At 34.9% G+C, this 24,427-nt stretch overlaps 1 protein-coding gene across 3 annotated transcripts in view; it reads right to left on the bottom strand.

The window, feature by feature from the left end:
• The window catches only part of CPNE3 (copine 3), a 48,390-nt gene that overhangs the window by 9,130 nt on the left and 14,833 nt on the right, over nucleotides 1-24,427 (bottom strand). For 2 of the 3 annotated variants that reach the window (XM_043601318.1, XM_043601319.1), the window contains exons 3-13: nucleotides 24,129-24,308; nucleotides 22,377-22,451; nucleotides 21,250-21,321; nucleotides 15,931-16,014; nucleotides 13,239-13,328; nucleotides 8,502-8,600; nucleotides 6,528-6,614; nucleotides 5,701-5,760; nucleotides 5,083-5,216; nucleotides 777-831; nucleotides 645-696 (exon numbers count right to left, since the gene is read on the bottom strand). In XM_043601318.1, coding sequence (XP_043457253.1) covers nucleotides 645-696; nucleotides 777-831; nucleotides 5,083-5,216; nucleotides 5,701-5,760; nucleotides 6,528-6,614; nucleotides 8,502-8,600; nucleotides 13,239-13,328; nucleotides 15,931-16,014; nucleotides 21,250-21,321; nucleotides 22,377-22,451; nucleotides 24,129-24,308 — 988 coding nt within the window. The remainder of the gene's footprint in view (nucleotides 1-644; nucleotides 697-776; nucleotides 832-5,082; nucleotides 5,217-5,700; nucleotides 5,761-6,527; nucleotides 6,615-8,501; nucleotides 8,601-13,238; nucleotides 13,329-15,930; nucleotides 16,015-21,249; nucleotides 21,322-22,376; nucleotides 22,452-24,128; nucleotides 24,309-24,427) is intronic. The other variant, XM_043601320.1, reaches the window with a different exon arrangement.

Here is a 24,427-nt window from a genome sequence, read left to right as displayed (position 1 = left end):
GTTCAGACTTGTATCATATTGTGGGACATTTGGCATTTTAGGTGGATTGTTCACTGGGGTAAAAAGGAGGAAACACTTGGATATGTGAGGTATAAAGAAGAAAATGAAATGAAACAGATGTTGGTTTTCTGCTGTCTATGTAGAGGAGAGCCACTGTGGGAGCTTAATTCTTTGTTCCGTTGGTAGCCCACTCAGATGTAATCTGAGTAACAAGTAATTTGATGCTGGACATGTTTTCCTTGTAGAGAGTGGCTGCTACTCTGAGAAAAGCTTCACGAATCTGTATATATTCAATTACTTGTTTTATTAAAGGTTTGTTTTAAAACCAACCTGTATGTGAAAATAATATGATTACGAGTATTGATCTGTTCTCAAGACTGAGAATCTTGCTTTTCTATTGAACCTCTCAAGGTAGAACTTACCCAACAATCATCTTCATAATAGATTTGCACCATTATTATCTTTACCACTTGAACCAACAACCTGGTGTAATTCTTCCACTTTATACAACAGACTGTTAAATATGTCACGAAAAAAAAAACGAGGAAGGGAATTTGAGTAGTATTGAATCACAAGAAAACAACAAGTAACAAACACTAGTGAGGCTTTCTGTGTAAAATCTTCCTGTTAACTTTTTAGCTTACCGTTGCAGTAGGGATTGGATGGATTAAAGTTCATTGGAAATTCATGCGAAACCTGTCAAAAGATGAAAGGACTCATTAGACCCTGTTTTGCTTTTGTTGGAGGGAAATATTTAAAATAGGATTTCCTCTCACCTGCCACTGAGGAGGTATCTGAGCTCCAAAACCAAATGCTGGAAACATTTTATCACTAAAAAGAAAATTTGAAAAAACTGAAAGGTAACTTTTTTCTCAAAATAGAAAATTTTATCTTTGCTCATAATAAAACCAATAGAGCTTGTTTTAAAAAAAAATCAAAATCTAAGGCAAATACAAAGATTAAACCCATAATAACCACTAGAGAACCAATGTTAATATTTGGCAACAATCACTCTAAGTATTTTTCTGTGTAACAAGGGTGAAAAATGTCTCTGTCTATATATATATTTATAAAACTGGAGTTTACATTCATATTTTATAACATACTCTTTTCTACTTAAATACTGTATATCATTTTGCTGAATAAATATGTAGATAAATCCATAAAGCCCTAAAAAACAAAAGTTCATTTGCTTATAGCAAACTCATTTGGCAGCAAAACCTGACCTCAACTGATATGAGGTTATTTATAGCTTTTACTCATACTACTGAATATGAATATTCATACATTTGGCCACAGAAACATGGTGCAAAGTCACATATAAAATTCTCACATTTCTGTAGCAAAATGTATGAATATTTGGCCCCAGTGGTGTAGGGATAAGGGATTATGGACCTGAATATATAACATCATGTGAATGGCTAAATATTCCACTGTATGGATATTCTCCCACAACTAATAAACATCCAATGCTTTGCTCTTATAAAACACTGTAATGAACATACTAATTTTTCTGCTGGGATATTCTTTTTATATTAATTCTTAATTGTTCTTTTTGCGTTTAGGATAGAACCTAAGGTAGACACATTCTACACTTGCAACATGAAAAAGAAGTAAACACCTATTTTGGTAAATGTACGTTTTTTGGGGGGTGTCTATTTCAGCAGTTTGTCTATATTCTATACAAAATAGTATGCTAACAGGGGCACCTGGCTGCCTCAGTTGGTGGAGCATGTGACTCTTGATCTCAGGATTGTGAATTCAAGCCCCATGTTGGGTGTAGAGATTACTTAAAAATCCACCTGGGTGGCTCAGTTGGTTAAGCATCTGACTTCGGCTCAGGTCATGATCCCACGGTTCATGGGTTCAAGCCCCGTGTCAGGCTCTGTGTTCACAGCTCAGAGCCTGGAGCCTGCTTCAGATTCTCTGTCTCCCTCTCTCTCTGCCCCTCCCCTACTCTGTCTCTCTCTTTCAAAATCAAATAAATATTAAAATAAGTCAAATCAAATTAAAAAAAAAATAGTGTCCTAACATATATAGGTATGATTTTAGGAATACAAATTCAGTTCTTGTCTAGTTTAGCAGCTGTAACAACCCCTTTCCCTAAAATGTCATCTCTATCACATCTCTATATTAAGTTCAAGTACACCCTAGGCTCTATTTCAAGACTTGTTTTGTTCCACTGTCATGTACTAGTTCTGTAATATTAATTAATACACCTTTTTTTTACAGTTTATTTATTTTGAGAGAAAGAGATTAAGCACGTGGTGGGGAGGGGCAGAGAGAGAAGGAGAGAGAATTTCAAGCAGGGTTCAGGCTGTCTGCACAGAGCCCGATGAGAGCCCACAAACCATGAGATCATGACCTGAGCAGAAGTCAGATGCTTAACTGAGTGACCCAGGTGCCTCTAATTAATACAGCATTAAAATAAGTTTTAATATCTGCTAAAACAAAACTCCCCTTCATTTCTTTTTTTTTCCCCCCTCAAAAATTTCTTGGATTCATTTTCCCCACTAGGAAATTTTAAAAATCATTTTATCAGGGTTCTATTGCAATTTTGATTAGAATTGCTTAATTCTGGGATAATTTTTATATATTACATCATTATGACATCTGCCTATCTAGAATCATGGTATAGCTCTCCATTTAAACAAGTTTCCTTCTTTGTCTCTCAGTACAATTTTGTAGTTTTCCCTCACTAAAGATCCTAGAACTCTCTAAATTCATGCTTATTTTTTATTGCTTCATGAACTGTGATCTTGTATCTGCTATAATTTCTTCAATTGGTTATTGCTGGCTACTGAGAAGTTAATGATTTTTTTAATTTTATGTTGTATCTGACCACCTTTCTGAACTCTCACTGATTTCTAATATTTTTTTACTTGATTCTCTTAGGTTTAAATTTATTCCTTACAGGTTTGGTAGAATTTATGTATGAAACTGTCTTGGCCGGGTTCTCTTGTGAGGAGTGGCTCTTTGGACTATACCATTCCTTCCATGGTTCTAGTCTCTTCAGGCTTCCTGCCTCTTTGAGTCAACTTTGCTAATTTAAAGCTTCCCCCCAAAATCTTCCTTTAATCCAGATGTTCCAGTGTAGTAAGTTTTATTGAGTATTAACTTACAATTGTTAATTTTTTTTGGATCTATGCTTATAATCTCTGTCTCATTACTAATATTCTATGCATGTTGTTGGCAAGATTTGCCTATGTTTTGTTGAACTTGCAAAGAATCATCTTGTCATTTAATTTATTCATTTAGTGGTGGTTTTAAAACTTTCCAAGTCCCTTACTTTTGGTGCTTAGAGGACATACAGCAAAGTACACAATATAGCCTGGAGAGCATGTCTCTGGAGCAGACAGCCCAGGCTCAATTCTGTTTCTGCCAGTTACCAATTGAGTCACTCTGGACAAGCTACTTAACTCCCTATGCCTCAATTTTCTCATCTACACAATGCAGATGATAATGGATAATAATAGTACATATGTCACAGCAAATTATAAAGATTAGATGAGCATCACATAGAAACTACATTAAATTGTGCCTGACACATGATGGCTCATACACAGATAGAATCTGCTATTATCATCATATCTTTATTTTTTCTTCCTATTCTTTAATTTTATTTTGTTGAAACTCTATTTCATTTATATTTGATTTTTCTTCTTTAAAAAATAAAAGCACGTAAAGCCAGAAATTTTCCTCTATTAAAGATAGGACCATGTATAGTCTTCTTGTTTCCTTCTATTTCTAGATAGTCTGTTATTATAGTTTGATTTCCTCTTTCATCTAACAACTACTTAAGATTTTTTTAAATTTCCATATGGTAAATTCTTTTTAGTTATCCTTTTGTATTAACTTCCAGGTGGCAGTCTCAGAAAGAAACCTTATAAATTTTTTATTCTTTATATAAACTCCATTTTAATTGTGTTGCTTTAAAAGTTTTATTATAGGAGAGCCTGGGTGGCTCAGTCAGTTAAGTGTCCAACTCTTGATTTCGGCTTTAGCTGTGATCTTGTGGTTCATGAGTTCAAGCCTCACATGAGGTTCCATGCTGACAGTGCTGAGGGGCTCCATGCTGAAAGTGTGGAGCCTGCTTGGGATTCTCTCTCTCCCCCTCTCTTTCTGTCCCTTCCCCATTTGTGCTCTCTCTCTCTCAAAATAAATAAATAAAAACTTAAAAAAAGTTTTTTAATTATTTCTAACTATTTTCAGTTGAAATGCTTTCATACTCTTTTATCAAATATGTCCATGGTTATATTTCCATTTTGGATTATATAACAAAGTATTCTATAAAATAATCTTTTATTACATTTAATGAGTTTTGACTTAAATCATACTAGGTTGATATTGGAATTGCCACCTTTGCTTTAGATTAGTTTTCATTTGCCTGAAAAGATTACCTCTTTAAATGTTGTAACAGATTAATAAAAAGCTCCATCAATTTGTGTAAGGGCTTTTATCATAAAATAATAGGCAAAGGCAAGTGAAAATTTATACTGTGCTCTAAGAGATCCAGAACAAAAATGTATTAATGTAGATTGCTTTTTATTGTTTGGTAAACCTTCAAGAGGACCTATTTAATCTCTTTAAAAATCTATACATTGAGAATTTATTCAAAATATTTTATAACAGTTAAGTCAAGTTATCTCTTGGCACTTGTTCAAGGTTGCCATTAAGAAAATAATTTGACAGCCACTGGCAAGAAACAGACCTGTTAGTAAATAGTGTCTGTGAATGTTTACAGAATGTGTCATCTGAACTTCAATCACACAGGTAACTTATCCCTAATGAGTAAACCCCAAGGAAACCAGATCAAAGAAACAAGCTTGTGAGCTCTTTATAACTGATCACAGCCAGAGATTAGAGGTCAAAAGTAAACACTAAGACTGTCAGCAAGAGAAAACTAGAAAAGACAACAGGAAAGAAATTTTAGGGATAAAGCTACCCCTACCATGCCCCTTCCCCTCCCCCCTGTCAACCCCAGCAATCTTATCACCAACAACTATATCCAAGTACTAGCAGATGAAACAGAAACTGCCCCTTCTGGGGAATTATAAAAACAAATATTTTAGTCATACTCACGCATCATAATCTTGAATGACCAGTCCCACAGACCAGATAGCAGTCAAATACTCATTAACACCATTGGGGCTGATGTAATGAAGGGAATCAGGAGACCTTGGGTCGCCATTCGAGCCAGTGAAGTCCACTCCCACCTGCCAAATAATAATCGCAGCCCTTAATAAGGAAAAGCCTACACTCGATGTCCAGGAGATGAAACAAATATTCATCCCAGAGCCTGCTGCTACCATTTTCTAACAAATGCCTGGGGCTACCGGTTTTCCACAGACAAACAATTAAAGCTTCAGCATGAAACAATCTGTTATTCCTATTTTTTCTAGATGCCTCAAATCCATGACTTTAGATGTAGGGCTTATTTTTGTATGTTGTTTGACTAATGCTTCTATAATTTTAAATTGCTATAGGACATATTTGCTTTCCATCAGAAGGAGCAGATCTGATCAACAAAGTTGAAAGCTTGTGGATGAGCTTATTAGACAACCTGTCTGAGGAGATCATACTAAACAGCTTGTATAAATTTCATCACTAAGTCAGTTTTACAGGGAAGGATAGAACACTGCAAAATGGTAGGAAAAAGTAATATGTTACACGACTTTTGAAAAAGTCAGTGTTACTTACAGTAAAATTCAGCTGACATCCTCCCATGATATAGTCAAGGAATGTACATTCCACTGTAATCTAAAAACAGATAGCACTGTTAAAATTAAAACTCTTTTACTATACAAGAGATACAAAGAGCTCTCTGGCATACGTTTTTAACAGTTTAGAAACTGAACAAAACATGATATAAGCATGTGGAAACCACCCCAGCATTTGAGTTTAAGGTACCGCTGCCCCTACTCGTCATGAATTTGTATGATTTTAATTTGAGATAATTAAAGCAATGTTAAGATTAGAATATTAATGGCCAAAGATGAAATCACTTTAGGTTTTAAGAAACTGGCAATGAATCTAATATGTTGAGAGATTTAATAAGCATAATAATTGAATTTTTTTAATAAAAAACAAAACCAGAAAAACCTTATTTGTTTGTTGTAAGAAATCTTTTGAATTTTCCCCTCTGTTTACAATATCTCAACTCGAAATTATGACCAGGATAGATGCACTGGGTCAGGTCGTTTCTGCTAATGCTCTGGGAAAATACCATGATGCTTCATATTTCTTACAATAAGGAAAAAACTTTAATAATCTTTTCTTTTGCTAAAAAGTTGTCAAACCTTGGAACCAAATTTACTTGAAAGATTTCTTTACAATTTCCTACTCTCTTCTTTTCCTTAAGGGTATCCAGATCCTCATGTGATTTTCAATTGCCCAAAATTCAATTCACATTTCTTAAGAAAAAACTTTAATATTCTTTGTCTGTTTGCTTAATATATACCATATTGAAAAAAGAACTTGAAATGGGATCTCATTACACTTACTATAAATGGTCAATATCAACTAACCTCACAATGTTTCACACTGATAACACCTGAATTCTTGTAGCTTTTCTTCTTTTGCCTCTTTTTTTCATTTATGCATTCAAATTCCACCTATAGGAAGAAAAGACAAAATGTTAATTCTTTCTAGAAATACTAAATATGCCAATGTGGGCCGCCTGGGTAGCTCAGTTGGTTAAGCATTAGACTCTTGGTTTCGGCTCAGGTCATAATCTCACAGTGCTTGAGTTCAAGCCCCACATCGGGCTCCATGCTGACAGTGCGAAGCCTGTTTGGGATTCTCTGTCTCCCTCTCTCTCTGCAAAGTGTCTACCAAGTGGCAGGCACTATTCCAGGCACTGAAAACAGAGATGGTAAGATATGGCCTTGCCTTTGAAGAATAAGAGTAGGTAAACCTTGCCATGGCAGCAACATTAAAAGCTTCATTCTGTCATGGAGGAGGGAAGGATCAAGATAGTTGGATTTAGGAAAACTCTACATGATCCATAAAGTATTACAGAGTTGGTTGTTCATTCAATATCTTCTAAAAGTAGGTCATTTACTGATTCTGAAGGATTGTGACAACAATCCAAATCACTCTTCATATTTAGTTCTTTTAGGTAGCTTGCTTTTTTTTGAATTGTTCAGATTTTTAGCATTTGCCATTAGTTCTGCTTTAAAAAAAATTCTTTAGGATATTTACAGCTGAATTTTGCTGTTTTAATTAAACTACTAGGTATGATTTTTTTAAGTTTATTTATGTATTTTGAGAGAGAGAGCATGAGAGCATGCGAGTGAGAGGGAGGGACACAGAGAGAGAACCCCAAGCAGGCTCCGTGCTTGGGGCTCAATCTCATGAACCATGAGATCATGACCTGAGCTGAAATCAAGAGTTGTATGCCTAACTGACTGAGCAACCCAGATGCCCCTAAACCATTAGGAATGATTTTAAAAGCCTTTCATACTTCACACAAACATTTTTGTATAGTCTACTTCTAGTACCTGGCCTTTGTGAACAGGGAGTAGGGACAGGGCTATAGATCTCTATGTGACCTACTAAAAATTCTAGTCTCATTATGTTTGTTTAAAACTCATTTCTCCCCATTACTTAAACCAAATGGCTCATAAGTGCTATTTATTTATTTTGTAGTTACGTTTTGATCTAAAACTATCAGTATCTTTTAGATCACCTCACTTACATGACTAGGTAAAAAAGACCTCATCTAACCATAACCTCTTATGTTTTCAAAATCAAAGGCTATATGCATGAACATTACGCAGGTAATAAACAATTCATATTATTCTATTTTAAGTAAGCTATAAAGAGAATTAATAGCTTATTTCATTCAAACTAGAAACAAGATGGGAGCAATTGATAAATTTTACTTATAAAATGCTCTGGAATAATTTTTAGGCACCTCGGCTTTAGAGACAGGAAAGTTTCAGAAGCACTTTTAGCAATATGTTGGGATGCTAAATAATAAACTGAATGTAGTTAAAGCACATTAATGATCTTGACAAAATTAGTGCCATTAGATGGAGGCTTAATATTACATAATTTGAAATACCATAATTATCCTTTTATCCTTCCCTTCAGTGAAGAAAAGTCGGAGAGAAGAATGAGAGGCATATTGTAAAAGCGGGTCCAAAAGGAACATAAATGTACACAGATCAAGCCCAGGTATTTATCTAGTGTTGTAGAACTTAATTATTATGACCAATGAAATACCAAATGCTTTAAAACTAGGGTTTTCCAATCAAACCACATATGTTGTCTGAAGCCAAAGGAAACCAAACCTCTAAATACAAATGTAAACTTATACTCCAAGATGAATTTTGGATCATCCAATTACTACACAAATAAAATCCACAGATTTCATAGCATTTTATAATACAGAGTAAAACCATGGCAAACTGTTTGCTATACCAAGGGGAAAAAAATGAAATAATAAATACATGGCCAACCATAAAGTACATTCAAATGACAAAGATGTAACTTACAGGTGAGTTTCTGGAGGCTTCTTTCAGTTTTGTCATGGTGGTTTGAAATGTTCCAATGAGATCATGTGACCCGTCATTATCATAATCATAGCACTCTACCTAGAATTAAGTATAATAAGAATACATAAAAATCAACAAAATTTTGTTTAAAAGGATTGGCTGCAATAATTGAGACTTACCAGGAAGTGCCCTTTCAATTAAAATAAGTGAAAATGTTTATTATGCAGCTCTACTTAGAGAAGTAGGAAGTAACTTCCTGGAGGAGTAATACTGAAACACTTCAAACCCCAGCTATCCTTGGAATGGGGCTCTAGGATAGATCATAGGCAGACAAAAAGTACAAATATTGTTTAAATTCCATATTAAGCAGTTCCCAGTTCACCATCATGCTCTTTATAAGAGCTGATAAAATCAAAATGAAATTACGTCTTCTTTCTCATCCACTTCTTTACTTTGTTATCACTATACAATGACTAAAAGCCATCATCTGCAGGAAGAAAGGAAGTCAGATCCTAGACAGCTAAAAATTGTATAATTAAATCCTAGATGATTTAGAAATATGGAATATGTTTTTCATCAGCTGCAATCTGGTAAGGCTAGGTTTGTATTCAGAGTTAGATATGATGAAGTCATATCTGCATCCTTCTGAGAATCACAAGTCTTACAATAAAAAAGAAAATTCAAGGGAAAGAGTACTTGATCCATTGAGGAACTATCTATTCTAGGTCATATTGACTCTATTTCCATGTAAGACAGGGTGAATTCTAGTCTTACCCATGCCTCTGGCCAAATGTTTGCTCTTTCTTACAGCAGGCAGAAGAGAGCTGAGAGTATATTTGTTTATATTTTTGTTTTTGTTTTTATTTTTAAGTAGGCTCCACCCCCAGCATGGAGCCCGATGTGGGGCTTGAACCCACAATGCTGAGATTAACACCTGAGCTGAGATCAAGAGTCCGATGCTCAACTGAATGAGCCATCGAGGCACCCCAAGAGCTGCATGTAATTTTGTGCCAAGTTGACAGAGTAAACAGAGGGTAAATATTCACAAGAATACCTGATTATTCATTGTAATGAAAAAATTAATGTGGTGTGAACTGTTAGCAAGGAGAGGTGTCCATTGTGATCACTGGATAACTAACATTTTTAGAGTGCTTTATAATTTCAGAACAGATTATCTCATTTCTGCAAACATTTTTATGTGCACTGCACACATTCTCTACTTAGGCTTGTGAAGTAGGCAAAGGAATTAAATAGTCGTAGAAGATGATATGTTTTATTTGGTAACCAATATAGGTAAAGCTATGCTGAGGGCACTTTTGAATTCTTCAAGAGCCTATGATTTAAAATAAAAGCCTATAAGAAGTGATTTGCCAAGAAAGCATCCTTTACAAAGTTATATTAATTGCCAAGCTAAAACGCTTAGGGATTCTATATGTTCAGCCAGCAAAATGATTTACCTTCTTCTCAGTTCTATGAGAAGTGAACTAAGTGCCTATAACAAGGAGTCTTTCATTCCTTACTAATATTTTCATTAATATTCAGGAAGACTAAAAACCAATCAATAAAAACAAGGCCCAGAATTGCAATTTTGAGTAACAGTAAAGGGTTTTTATTTTTAGAAACACTTTGGTCATGTACCAATTATGACAGTTTGATTCTTGCCTTATGTATCTGGTATTTAATTTTTAAACCAAAGCCCTTTATCTGACTCTTCAAAGTATCAGGAGAAAAGAAAATTAATGATCTTGCTATTTTTTTTCTAGAGAAATAAAATTAAGATAAAGCCAAAACACTCTTAATATTTTCATGCATTTTTAATGCATTTCTTTAAATTATGGAAAATAGAACTGGACCTTTTTTTTTTTAGGCAAGCTCTATACCCAGTGTGGGGCTTGAACTCACCACCCCATGATCAAGAGTAGCATGCTCTATGGACTGAGCCAGCCAGGTGCCCCCAAATTTTGCATTTTAGATTTGCATTCAGCAAACTCCAATTTATATATAAGATCAAGCTTTGATAAGGCCAATTTTATTTTTAAGAAGCTTATGAACACCTAAAACTCTTCATATGTTTAGCCTGCCTGAGACTTCAGGGAATGTTAAAATATTTTTAAACTGTAACTTCTGATAGCACACTATAATAAATACACAGGAAAACCTCACTGTTGCCCCACTGAAGGCAAATGTTTGGCGCTAAAGAAAGATGTAACATTTATAATACTGGCATATGGTCAGATATAGTTTGAGGTAAACGATATAATAATTTGTGCCATTTAATTTCTCTTCTCAAAAATACAAAAACTAGTACTATTGGCTGTTTTAAACAACAGTATCAGCAGTGCTTATGAAATTGATTATATGCATATATACATATGCACATATGTATATATGTAAAAGAATGTACACACCACACAATACTACATTCACTAAGGCATTCCCATTTTAGGCAAGGTGGTAGCATGCATGATTATTTCTTTTATTCATTTGATATTATGAAAATAATAATACATGCTGGAGTGATAACACTGGCACGTTCACACAGCAAATTACCAATTATTCTGACTCTATTCTGTACTCTAATGCTCTTTGCTACACCTCTAAACAGTTTCCAAACACCACAAGAATCACAGATGTATGACTTTGTGATATTGCAAAGAAATAGAGAACTAAAGAAAGACAGTCATGATATGGCAAACCAAATTGTGTACAGTTAAAACAAACTGAGAAAATTTTAAGAACGGAAGACATTCATCAGAGAAAGCTCATAAAATCAGTTTACTTACTATAATAAAATAGCCCTGTAAGCATGCCACTGTGTGCAAAAGAAAGTTTAAAAAACATTGTTTCATTGTTAACATATTATTATAAGCAACCAGTTATGTTTTAGGCATTTTTCCCCCAGCCTTTCCTGTTTCTCAGAGCTAATAAAGTATCAACTTACTATTTTTTTTAATCTTTATTTATTTTTGAGAGAGACAGAGAGAGAGAGTATAAGCAGGGGAGGGGCAGAGAGAGAAAGGGAGATACAGAATCCGAGGCAGGCTCCAGGCTCTGAGCTGTCAGCACAGATCCAGATACGGGGCTCGAACTCACGGACCACAAGATCATGACCTGAGCTGAAGTTGGACACTCAATCGACTAAGCCACCCAGGTGGGTGCCCCTCAACTTACTATTTTTAATGTGAAATGCAAAAGTTTAATATGACAATAGAAAGTAATTTTTAAAACTACTGTTCTATTTATTTGTTACCTAAATTTTCACTGCTGTTTGAAATACAACATAAATCATACTTATATTGATTTTCAATGTTTATTTATTTCTTTTGAAGGTGGAGGGGCACAGAGAGAGGAAAAGAGAGAATCCCAAGCAGGCTCTACCCTATCAGCACAGAGTCCAATGTGGGGAACTCACGATCCATGAGATCATGACCTGAGGTGAAATAAAGAGTTGGCGCTTAACCAATTGAGCCACCCAAGCGCCTCTATATTGATTTCTGAAGTTCTCTGTCAACTGAGGAGAAATTTTTACAGAGCTAAGGAATGAAACCGTTTTCAATGTAACAGTATCTATTCTATGTATAATGGTTTATAAAACGTCTACTTTTCATTAATTTAATCCTTCCTTTTTTTTGTAACATAGACATTATTTTCTCTGTTACATAAATGAAGAAGTCAGATGACCTCCCCAAGATCCCTTATCTGGTTGAAAGCCTAAGTCAAGACTTGAACTATAGCCCGACACAAAATCCAGTGTTCCATGCCATCACCTTTCCTGTTTTTACCATATTCATTACCAAAGGAAAAAGAAAACAAAAACACCCACTTCAGTTTGCTGACTCTAAACATAAGAGACTTCTATCTGGAATCTTATGTAAAGAGACTCTAGGGGTGCCTCATTTGCTCAGTAGGTTAAGTGCCCAACTTTGGCTCAGGTCATGATCTCATGGTTTGTGAGTTCGAGCCCCGCGTCAGGCTCTGTGCTGACAGCTCAGAGCCTGGAGCCTGCTTTGGATTCTGTGTCTCCCTCTCTCTCTGCCCCTCTTCCATCCCCTCACGGTCAGTCTCTGTCTCTCAAAAATAAATAAAACATTAAAAAAAACAAGAGACTCTAGTAAAATATGTCTTAAAAATAATAAATATTTTCTGTTAAATAGCTATAAATTAAACCATTAAAAAAAAATTCTTAGTTACCTGCTGCTACTCCCTGTACCCACCCTGCTCTCCTAATACTTTATACTAAAGCTATCTAAAAGTTTTCAATGAATAATATCTTGCTGTGAAAATAAGCGATGGAAAATGCCACCACTATTCTCTTTTGCTGCTCCTCTCTGCTATGGGGGAAGCTTTGGGTTTTTAGTTAAAGTAACATCTGCTTCTATCCACAAGGGCCATACCAAAGTCAAAGACTGCAGTTAAAGGTTTCTATTTGCAGAGCAAATGAATCTTATTAAAAGGAGGAAAGATTTAAATTGGACATTCTATTTTTTAAAATGAAGAGTAAAATAAAAATCACAATGTTTGATTAAGCATTAGGTCAATATATCAGTCAAATATATCTACTCCTTTGAACTATTTACTTACCAGAGACATTTCTATGTTAGTATTACTAAATAAAAATACAATTCAATCCTTACAGGTATCTATTACATCATTAACTTTTATTAAATACTATCTAATCTATTAGTTTTATGAAAGACGTATGTGTGTATAAATAACATCCACATGAATTCAAATTACCTTGATAGTTTTGTCCATATCTCCATAGCACAGGGAGTTAAGAGAGATTTTAAAAGGCCTCCAAACAGGATTCAAGTTATTTTTAATAACCTGTAAAGATTCCAAGACTAGTTAGAAAAATATTCAGTTCATTAACATTTTCCCTTCCTTTTCCTAGATTCTTGCTATACTCTCATAATCATCCTTTACCTCTTCACCCAGTCAACTTTTTCAATGAGAAACTAGGTAGGACAATATTATACAATTGTTATAAGAAAAATGTGACAGATACATTCTGAGAAAAGAAAAAAAACTACTTGGAAAATTTATTTTACCCATCACAAGGTACATTTAGAAACTACTGATTGTTGATTCTGTTGGAAACCAGAGTTTTCATTGCAAGACATAGAAGATTCAAATTTGGAATAAAAAAAGGATGAGAAAGAATCTGGGTTGGACTTGAATTGAAAAAATAGTCTAAATTGATGATTTAAAATTGTTATAAATATACATACACATAATAAACAGATATACACAAATACACATTTCCCAGCTCCATCCATTGAAAAGACCTAAATGCAATGACATCTGGGTAGCAATGAGTACATCTGGCACTACTCTCTTAAGGGTTGATGGGGAGTGGGAGGGAGGGGAAGGTGGGTGATGGGTATTGAGGAGCGCACCTTTTGGGATGAGCACTGGGTGTTGTATGGAAATCAATTTGACAATAAATTTCATATATTGAAAAAAAATAATTTATTTATTTTTAATTTACATCCAAGTTAGTATATGGTGCAACAATGATTTCAGGAGTAGATTCCTTAATAGCACTACTGTCTTAAAGGAACTGGGTTCCTCAAGAGAAATGGCTCATTCTGGACCTGGGATAGGGTGAGCACAAGGTGACCTGAGAATATACTTTAATATAAAGTAAGAGAATGAAGGGTGCCTGGCTGGCTCAGTCTGAAGAGCATATGACTCCTGATCTGGGGGTAATGAGTTTGAGCCCCACATTGGTGTAGACACTACAAAAAATAAATAAATAAATAAACTTAAAACAAACATAAATATGGGGCACCTGGGTGGCTCAGTTGGTTAAGCATCCAACTTTGGCTTAGGTCATGATCTCGTGGTTCTTGAGTTCAAGCCCCGCTCAGGCTGTGCTCACAATACAGAGTCGCCTGCTTCAGATTCTATGTCTCCCTTGCTCTCTGCCCCTCCCCTGTTCATTCTCTCTCTCTTTCTCTCTCTCTCTCAAAAATAAACATTAAAAAATTTTTAAAAATTAAAAACAGTAAACATAAATAAATAAATAAATAAATAAATAAATAAATAAATAAAGTAATGCTTAAAGGCTAATGGGGTCATGTTAAAAGAACCCAGGAGCCTTTAGACATCACTCTCCCTGGTCAAACTTGGATTAATTTGAACTGCAAAAATAATGACCATAATGATTTGTGACACAAATACGCTGCTATAAAAGTCATGAGTCTATGATGATACTAAAAATAAAAAAAGGATGTGGGAGAGGAGAGATGAAAGAAGAGTATCTGCTATTATATGTAAAGGGATAAAAGATTTAGAAAAAAATCACTATTTTATAACCACTAATATAAAAATTGATTCAGGATGGATCATCACTGGACAGGTGATATGCTAAAGAACAATTTATTCGTTCAGTCTCAAAGTATCACACCACAGATCACTTATTAATTACAAAGTTTAAAAAATGGGACTTAATCATAGTAAGATCTGGTGGTCACCAGCTTAACCAAGTAGAACAAGGTTGGCAACATCAATACTGGACAACCTGATACTATGGGTCCCTTGATGATGCAAAGCAAGATGCACACATAATGTTCTTGATGGAAATGTTTGATTTGGATACAATCGTAAGGAAACAGAAGACTCAGAATGTTGGACATACTAGCCTTGATTATTCAGGAGATTCAATGGCATGAAGAAAGATATAAGGCAGATAGGGAGAAGAATCGTATATACTGGGAACATAAGAACCCAATGCAAAATGTGAACCTTGAATTGATCTGGACAAAACTACACACACACACACACACACACACACACACACACACATTTGTTCACAATGTGTGTGTATGTGTGTGTGTGTGTGTGTGTAATGTGTGAGACAACTGGGGAAATCTGAAGTTAAAGGATATACTGGGTGATATTATAAATCCATATTAATTCTCTCAAGTGTAGTTGTGTAGGAGAATGCCCTTGTTCTTAAGAAATACCTGTTGTAGTATTAAGGTGAAGGGAATTGATATCTGAAGCCTACATTAGGACAGTTTTGCAAATGGGAACCATATGTGTGCATGGGTGCATGGATGTGTGTGTGGTGTGTGTGTGTGTGTGTGTGTGTGTGTGTGTGTAAGTGAGAGAGAAAGAACACACATACAGATATGACCAGTTGGTAAGTCTAGGTGAAGGATACACAGGTATACATTTTAGTGCTTTTTACAGGGTCTTAAATATTTCAAAATAAAAATTTTGCTAATAATTCAGCATAGTAGCACTTCCTCATGAAAAGAAGAAAAAAAATTTAAAAAAATGAGTATGTTGATCTTGCATCTCTAGCTATATATGTCTGAACTCAGATTGATATTTTTATAAATATAAAATTTTTTTAAATTTAGATTACTAGAATTTCAACAGAAACCTCAACTCTACTTTTTCAAATTCAGATATTCACCTCTGTTCGATGAACCATTAGCCAGTTTCCATCAGATGTCTGCTTGTGGAATTCCAGGTATGGATCTGACTTTCCAAATAGATCCTACATTAAAAAAAAGAAATCAATTCTTCTCCTTTGAAACCATGTAAAACCATACTTTGTACATGTTACATGTTAGCAATATCAAAAGTCTAACTCCATAGTACAGATATATACAGCACAGTATAGTAGTAAATACAAATCCCATCACCTTCCTCATGAACTTATAAACTTGCTGATGTCTACAAGGGGAACTATTAAGGCATTTGTGATAAATGCTCATAATCCTATGTATCACAACTTCACTTCTCAAAAAACATGAGAACATTGCTATAAAATATAATGAACAATAGGACCCATAATCAATAAAATATGTTTTGGGCTTGTTTTCATTATTAACAGTATTCATTTGCATAGCACTGAATAGTTTGATATAAATGCCATCCCAAACATTAGTCATACTATATGAAGGGCAGAGCGGTTATCAGCAATAAAATGGATTCAGAGAGGTTAAATAACTTTGCCAAGATCACACATCTAATTTAATTGATGGATCTGAGTCTTGACTTTATATCTTATCCTTCTATGTCCAACACTCTTTCCCCAATTCCACACATTTCTTTACATACATAAGGGAGTAGAGGTAAATATGTAGAGTGCATAATAGAATTATTTCAAGGGTACAAAATACATCTTCTTTTTCCTCTGTAATTCACCACAGCACCTGTATAATGCTGAAGCACACTGAGTGTTCAAAAATACCCTTATCACTATCAACATAAACACACACACACACACACACACACACACACACACAGATAAAATTCTGGAAGAATGACCAAATCACTCACAGAGGTCAAACTTAAGCAGAGATTATAAATGATTTTGTTTTCTCATTTTTGTTTGTTTTCATTTTGAAATTTCCATACTCCTTAGAATATATTACTTATTATTTGTCAAAATGAAAACACACCTGATACATCAGGATCTCTTTACTTTTTTAAATTTTTTTAATGTTTATTTATTTTTGAGAGAGAGAGAGAGACACAGCATGAGCGGGAGAGGGGCAGAGAGAGAGGGAGACAGAGAATCTGAAGCAGACTCCAGGCTCTGAGCTGTCAGCACAGAGCCCGATGCTGGGCTTGGACTCACAAACAGTGAGATCATGATCTGAGCCAAAGCTGGACACCTAACCGACTGAGCCATCCAGGAGCCCCAAAAAGACACCTGTTAACTCCACAGTAATGTATGCAGTTAATGTCCTTGAACTGAAGATTTTCTGAGTCCTAAATTAACCTCAGTATTAAATTAAGAACTAAGATAATGTTATTTCCCTCCTCAACAGTTCAATGTCAAGCAAGTAACATATTTGGTACAGTCAAAAATATAAACACAAGGGTGCCTGGCTGGCTTAGTCTAAAGAGCATGTGACTCTTGACTTTGGGGTCATGAGTTTGAGCCCCATGTTGAGTGAGAATACTTAAATAAATAAACTTTTAATATATATATATGGCTATGCAGAACTTTTAACACAAAGGCTATGCAGAACTTTTAAAATTTAACCTTATCGCTAAGAAGAGTCTTAAGAATCAGGGGCGACTGCGTGGCTCAGTCGTTTAAGCATCCAACTCTTGGTTTTGGCTCACGTCATGATCTCAAGGTTCGTGGGATGGAGCCCTGCATCGGGGTCTGTGCTGACAGCATGGAACCTGCTTGGGATGCTCTCTCTCTCCCCCTCCCCTGTTTGCCCATATGCGCATACTCTCCCTCTCTCAAGATATAAATAAACTCTAAAAAAGAATCAGTGTAATAAGTCTCTCTGTGAACCATTTTATAATAGCACTTTAGAAAAGTTAACTTTCTAAAAATGCATTAATGTACCCTGTCTGGCCTATCTTAGAAATAAACCTATGAGAAGGGCAGAATATCATCATTATCATTCTGAAGGTTAGACAACAAACGTTGTTTAAAAGTTCATGAAGTTGTCAGTAGTAGAATTAAAATAAGAATAATAAGTTCCTTACTCAGACCTCCATAACATGTTAAGTGATGAAAGCAAGGTGGAGGAAGTGTGAATATGTACATTATATATATATATATACACACACACATATATATACACACACATATATACACATATATACACACACATATATATGTATGAAGGTATATATGTATGTATGTTACAGTTATCCAAGGCCTGGGGGTAGGGAATATAAATACAAATACATACATACATACACACATACATATCTATCTATATGGACATATCAATATACACACACATATACATATGTGTATACACAGAGACACATAAATTACATAAACATACACACACACACAAATCTTAGATTTTTTATAAAATTAAACAATTAAACCATAGAACAAATTTAAAAAAATTACTACCTACCAAGACGAAAAAAGAAAAAAGAGTGGATGGGGAAAGATGCTAAATTTCTTGAATATATCTAATAATATAGATTTGGCTTTGGAACCATATAAATCTTTTACATAATTATAAAAGAAAGTTAAATTTTTAAAAATTGAAAACAATCCCTAAATTTCAAAAGCAAAATTCAATTATGTGTCATTGTGATAGAATAATAACTAAAAGATTTCTTTAAACCAAAAGAATCTGAATATACAACCCACATAGAATATATAACCCTAAAAACAAAAACAACTTCAAAGAGGGTTGCCTGGCTGGCTCAGTTAGTAGAGCATGCAGTTCTTGATCTCAGGGTCATGAGTTCAAGCTTCACATTGGGTATAGAGATTATATATATCAATCAATTAATCAATCAATAAAATTTTAAAAAAGAATTTCAAGGGGCGTCTGGGTGGCTCAGTTGGTTAAGCGTCTGACTTCGGCTCAGGTCGTGATCTCATGGTTCGTGGGTTCAAGCCCCGCATCAGGTTCTGTGCTAACATCTCAGAGCCTGGAGCCTGCTCCTCCCCCACTCATGTTCTGTGTGTGTGTGTGTGTGTCTCTCTCTCTCAAAAATAAATAAACATTAAAAAAAAATTTTTTAAAGAATTTCAAAGAAAGCTCAAACTGTTTCCAGTAAAAATACTGTTAAAGATAATGTGGATAATTTTATTCTGAAACTATTAGATATTATAAAAGGCACAACAAATAAACAGTTATGTTAACATCCTTACGAAATGAGATTTTCACCGTAAGAGACAGGAGGTGTAAATATAGAATTAAAGAAGTAAAGCCCTGTAATTCTGTATCTGAACTGGAAATACCTGTATAAATTTATGATTTAGATTTTCTTTTTTTTTTTTTTTTCAACGTTTATTTATTTATTTTTGGGACAGAGAGAGACAGAGCATGAACCGGGGAGGGGCAGAGAGAGAGGGAGACACAGAATCGGAAACAGGCTCCAGGCTCTGAGTCATCAGCCCAGAGCCTGACGCGGGGCTCGAACTCACGGACTGCGAGATCGTGACCTGGCTGAAGTTGGACGCTTAACCGACTGCGCCACCCAGGCACCCCTAGTTTTTCTTTTAAAAACAAAAACAAAACCAAAACAGTCTTTCCTCTGTCTACTAAAAAGCCTTAGAAACAATAAGTGGCAATAATCAACAATAAGCACCCCTAGCACCAGACTGGTCTCTAAACAACAATTTCCACTAAAACATAATAAGGCTTCTTTTAATCTGCCAGTCTGGGGAAGAAATTAGATAAAATAATCCTGGAACATCTTGTCATGCCACAGAACAATGAAGCTATCCAAAGATTCCTGGAGATATGCCAGTTGACTTCAGGAACAAATTTAAAGAGATTCCCAAAGGCCAAAGTTAAGATAATTTAAGCATCAATAAAAGTTCACTGATAAAGAGCTCATATAATACTAAAAATAAAAAACAACAAACAAATCCTCATTGTCACATTTAGAGGATAATAGGGAACCAACTTATACTGAGAAATTGTATATATTGGGGGGAAAAATCAAACATTTTAATTTGCTTCCTGTACAATAATATCTCAGAATAAATAAATACCCAACGTGGGTAAGAATACTTCTCTTTATGGAACTATCCTCATTAATAAATAAAGAAGCAATGATAGAGTGAGAATCTCACTATTTAAAGGACTCTGAATAAAATAATATATCTAGGTAGTACAGTTATCATCAATGTTCACTAACATCCCAAAAAGACAGAACTCAACAATGTGAGCCTCCTGATATAATGCCACCACCTATGAAACTGCCGTAACAAAATACCATCAAAATATCATCAGATCATTCCTCTAGATTCAATCATCAGCTTATACAAATCAGGAAATAAAGGTGGAGAGATAAACATGTTAAATGATACCACAAGTATTTAATCAGCTATATGCAGAATATTAAAACATCCTTAGGACAAAGGAGTCAGTTTCTTTATTGAATAAATTGCATGATGGATGGATGGATGGATGGATGGATGGGATGAAGGGAGAAAATGAGGGGGAATAATGGAAAGACGGAGGAAGGAAATAAAAGAAAGGGGGAATTTATGGATTAAAAAAGACTTAAAACATACCAACCAATTATAATATTAAAAGAGTCTTTGGAGATATACCAGAATACTTACAGATGAAATGATATGATGTCTGGGAGGAGAGAAGGTAGATAGGGGTGGAGATAAAACAAAATTGGCCCTGAGTTAGAAGTGTTGAAGATGGGTTATGGGGACATGCAGATGTTTTTTAAATGCTATTCTTTGTATGTTTAATTTTCTCCAAAATAAAAATAGTTCCTGGCTACTAGTCTAAGATGTTTACAAAGTGAATTGTAAGGTAAACGCAAATGATAAAAATTTGATTGGATTATGTAATTAGGTATAAAAATCACTCAAAGAATTATACTAATTCATGCCATGACTAAGTTGTTGTGTTATTATGTACTGGTACTCCTCCTTCATTTAAAAAAAAAAAAACAAAAAAACATTGACTTTTGGAGGCAAAGAGGAAAATCCATAATTAACAGAACATAAAATTTTTCCTTCTTTCCCTAAAGTAATCCAACAACACTCTCTCAAATATCTTTTACAATAACATTAATGCTTTTATTAACTCTTCTTTTAAGATAGACAAATCCTTTGATAACATCTAGAGGAAAGAGGTTAAGGAAAATAGATTCTGCTTAAAAATAGACTGAAAAGCAGAATTTGGAAGTAACTAAATACTAAGTGATGTTCAGATGATGGACTTCATAATGCTAATTGCATTATTATTTTTTTCAAAAAGGAATCAATGTGAGGCAAAACATGGCATCCTTGTGGAAATGTGCATCAACTACTCACCTTATTGTCCAGTTTTCTTGCCTCCATTTCAAATAAGACCACTCTGTTATCCTTTATTTCTTCAGCTGAAATCTATAAGTGGATTTCATAAGGTAAGTGAAAGACAATATGTTTTAGGGGTTCTGATAAACTTAGGAAGTACTGATTGATTGTTATTGTGAGTAAATCATACCTAGAGAACACTTTAAATTGAACTTTGAACTATCAGATCAATAATTTTCATCCAATGTAACTGAAAAACTGTTCTACTTAAAAACAAATTCCAGGCTATCATGACCCCAAGGGCAATAAAGCTAACTACTGTAATGCTCTCTGTCCCACAGAAGTCAACACCCCAAAGACACTTAACATTCTTCTGTCTCAGGAAATTTAAACCAGAGCAACAGTTGTGTGGTGAAATGTACTTGACAAGGACAATAACCCTCAAACATGGCCTCTCAGGGAGCCAGCCTTCTATTCTTGGATAAAGTTCAAAACTACTGCTCCAGGCAGTGATAACCTGGACAGAAACTCTGGAAGATAATTATCTTATTCTATTATTTAGAGGTACTTATTTAAAGTGTAGCATTATATAATTTGAAATCTAAAACAGTATAAACCATATACTCATTTGCCTAGGACGAATAATCAGCAATGGAAAAATCTGAGTGGACAGATGGGTTGCAGAGTGCAAGCACAAAAAAGATGGTTAAGAGTTGAGAGGCTCAATGGGCATGGCATGACCGTTTGGAATAAAATCCATTATGCAAAGTTTCTGTCCTATTAAGGGAACTATGTTTGCTTGTAGAGGGTCAAACTGGTCCATTCAGATGATTAAGTTGTTTCTCTCTAGCTTGGGAATTTACACTTCCATGGGGGAGAGGCAAGCATCACCAAGGTGCACCTGATTCCATGGGCAACTTAAAAGACTCAAAGAAGGAATTCCCACACTGCATTTTTCTCCTTCTTTTTTGACCCAATACATTTCCCATTTTGTGATCATTATAAGGCAAGTGCCAATGAAGGGCAACATTCAAGATCAAATGATAAAAGCACGGCTACAGAGTATATTTGTCTGGTATGTATAGTTTCAGCATGTCCTATCATGCTAAATGTTTTCAGGCAAAAGACACATATCTTATTGTTACCGTAATGGTCCCTTTCCCCGCAGGTTTGCCATTTTTAAGCACCAGTGGTCGAGTTAGCCTCTTACTGGACACAATCTGTTAAAATTGGAAAGTGATACAAAGAGCTATTTCACTTCAACATGTAAATTTTTAAGCTGAATGGTTTGAAAAAAGAGTTGAGTATAAAGTAGACTTAAGTCATTACATATGGAAACATTAAGTCAATTCCTTAAAGACTGAGAGATTATAAAACACATCTATTTATTTAAAACCCACTGGAAAAGACTTCCACGGAGCCAGTCCTGACAGATACAATCTTCCCAACCACTAGTTTCTTTATCAACTACTTCAAAGTTTAACTGCTTCCCTGTAATGAAAAAAGAGGGCCAGATTCTCTTCACATACACTAATCACTGACCTGAAAACCCTGTAGGTAAGAGGTGGGCCTCAGAACACTCAAAAACGGGATTCAATTTTTCAACTGACACATAACTTTGATATAACCCCCACAAAATATCATTTTGATAAGCAAACCATAAAAGACTCTTGAAGGGGTGACGGGCATTAAGGAGGGCTCTTTTCGGGATGAGCACTGGGTGTGATATGTAAGAGATGAATCACTGGGTTCTACTCCCGAAGCCAAGACTACACTGTATGTTAACTAACTTGAATATAAATTTAAAAAAAAAGGAAATTAAAACTGGAAAAAATATATCATTTTGATTAAAACAATATAGTACTCTCAAACAGAGAGGTACTCTCAAACAGAACATCTCTGAAATTCATCATAATTTTAGCTACAATGTGATTTTTTTTTCCAAAAAATAAATACTACTTTAATTTCCTCTTTGATACTATTCATTAAAGTTTTAGAAAACCAACCAGCTTTTGTCCTTGAGAATAGGAAATACCAAGATCCACAAACAATTCAACACTGAAAAATAAATAAATCTAAGCAATAAATGTCACCCACTGAAAAACAATGGCTGCTCCCTCCTGAGATCTTTCCAGCTGTTTTGCAATGGTCATGATCTCTCCTTAGAAGTCAGACTCTGAGCTAGGAGCTAAATGGTGAGCCTACAGACATACCTGTACCCTGATAAAATCTGTCATATGCTGGAAAGATGGATAATTAAGCAACTATAATACAATGTGGTGGACGTTAAGACAGGAGCAGTAGAGAGTACCAGCTGAGATTAGGGTTGTGCTCCAAACTACTCAAGGTGTTCAGAGGATGCTTACTAGGGGAGGAAGGCTTACACTGATGTACCTAATGTTTAGGAAGAGCAAGCCAGGTAGAGGGATGGTGTTGGGCCATCGGGGATCTAGTGGGCCCAGTCACATTAGTTAGAACATCAGAGAAGTTGATGTTACTTTGAAAGCGTTTATGACTTAAACATAAGAAAAAACTGTACTGAAATATGTAAATAGGAAACCTGTAAATAGTACACAAAGCAGCTAGAGCAATGGTATTACTTACTGAAATGCTGAAATGACAAATGAAACATGTCTAAAAAAAAAAAAAAAAGGAAAAGAAACACCCCAACGAAAAAGAATTAATGGACTCTGCCAAAAACACACAGTTCCTGCCCTTATAAAAATAAGATAAATTATATAATGTTCAAACCAAACATATATATATATGAACCAGGGCTTTAAAGTGATTACATGTTTTTCAACTCTAAAAATTAAAATAATGAGCACTTATCAAAAATGCCCAATTCTCTGGTTAAAATTTAGATGCAAGATAGTACAACAGCTAATTATACTCACTTGTCCAAGGGTACATTCAAATTCTCCTAAGAAGTCATCATCACTCAGCACGACGGTTTTGTTGTCAATGTCATAAATCCCAAATTTCAATTTCTGAACCACTTCAAAGTAGTAATCAATAATAAATGTCTTGGAAAATGTGGGATTCAAGCAATTCTTAATCCTTTCTGTGCGATCAACCTATACTCCCCCCCAAGACAAAAAGTTTCTTCAGATCAAAATGCACTCACATTTTAGCATCTTGCTGTCCTACAGGGAACTGGATATAGGCATACTGGATAGGTAAAGGAAGTTTCTAT

Source organism: Prionailurus bengalensis, chromosome F2, assembly GCF_016509475.1.
Source record: "Prionailurus bengalensis isolate Pbe53 chromosome F2, Fcat_Pben_1.1_paternal_pri, whole genome shotgun sequence".
NCBI lineage: Eukaryota > Metazoa > Chordata > Mammalia > Carnivora > Felidae > Prionailurus > Prionailurus bengalensis.
Note: the sequence above shows the minus strand (reverse complement) of the source record. Positions and strands in the feature narration are given on the sequence as shown.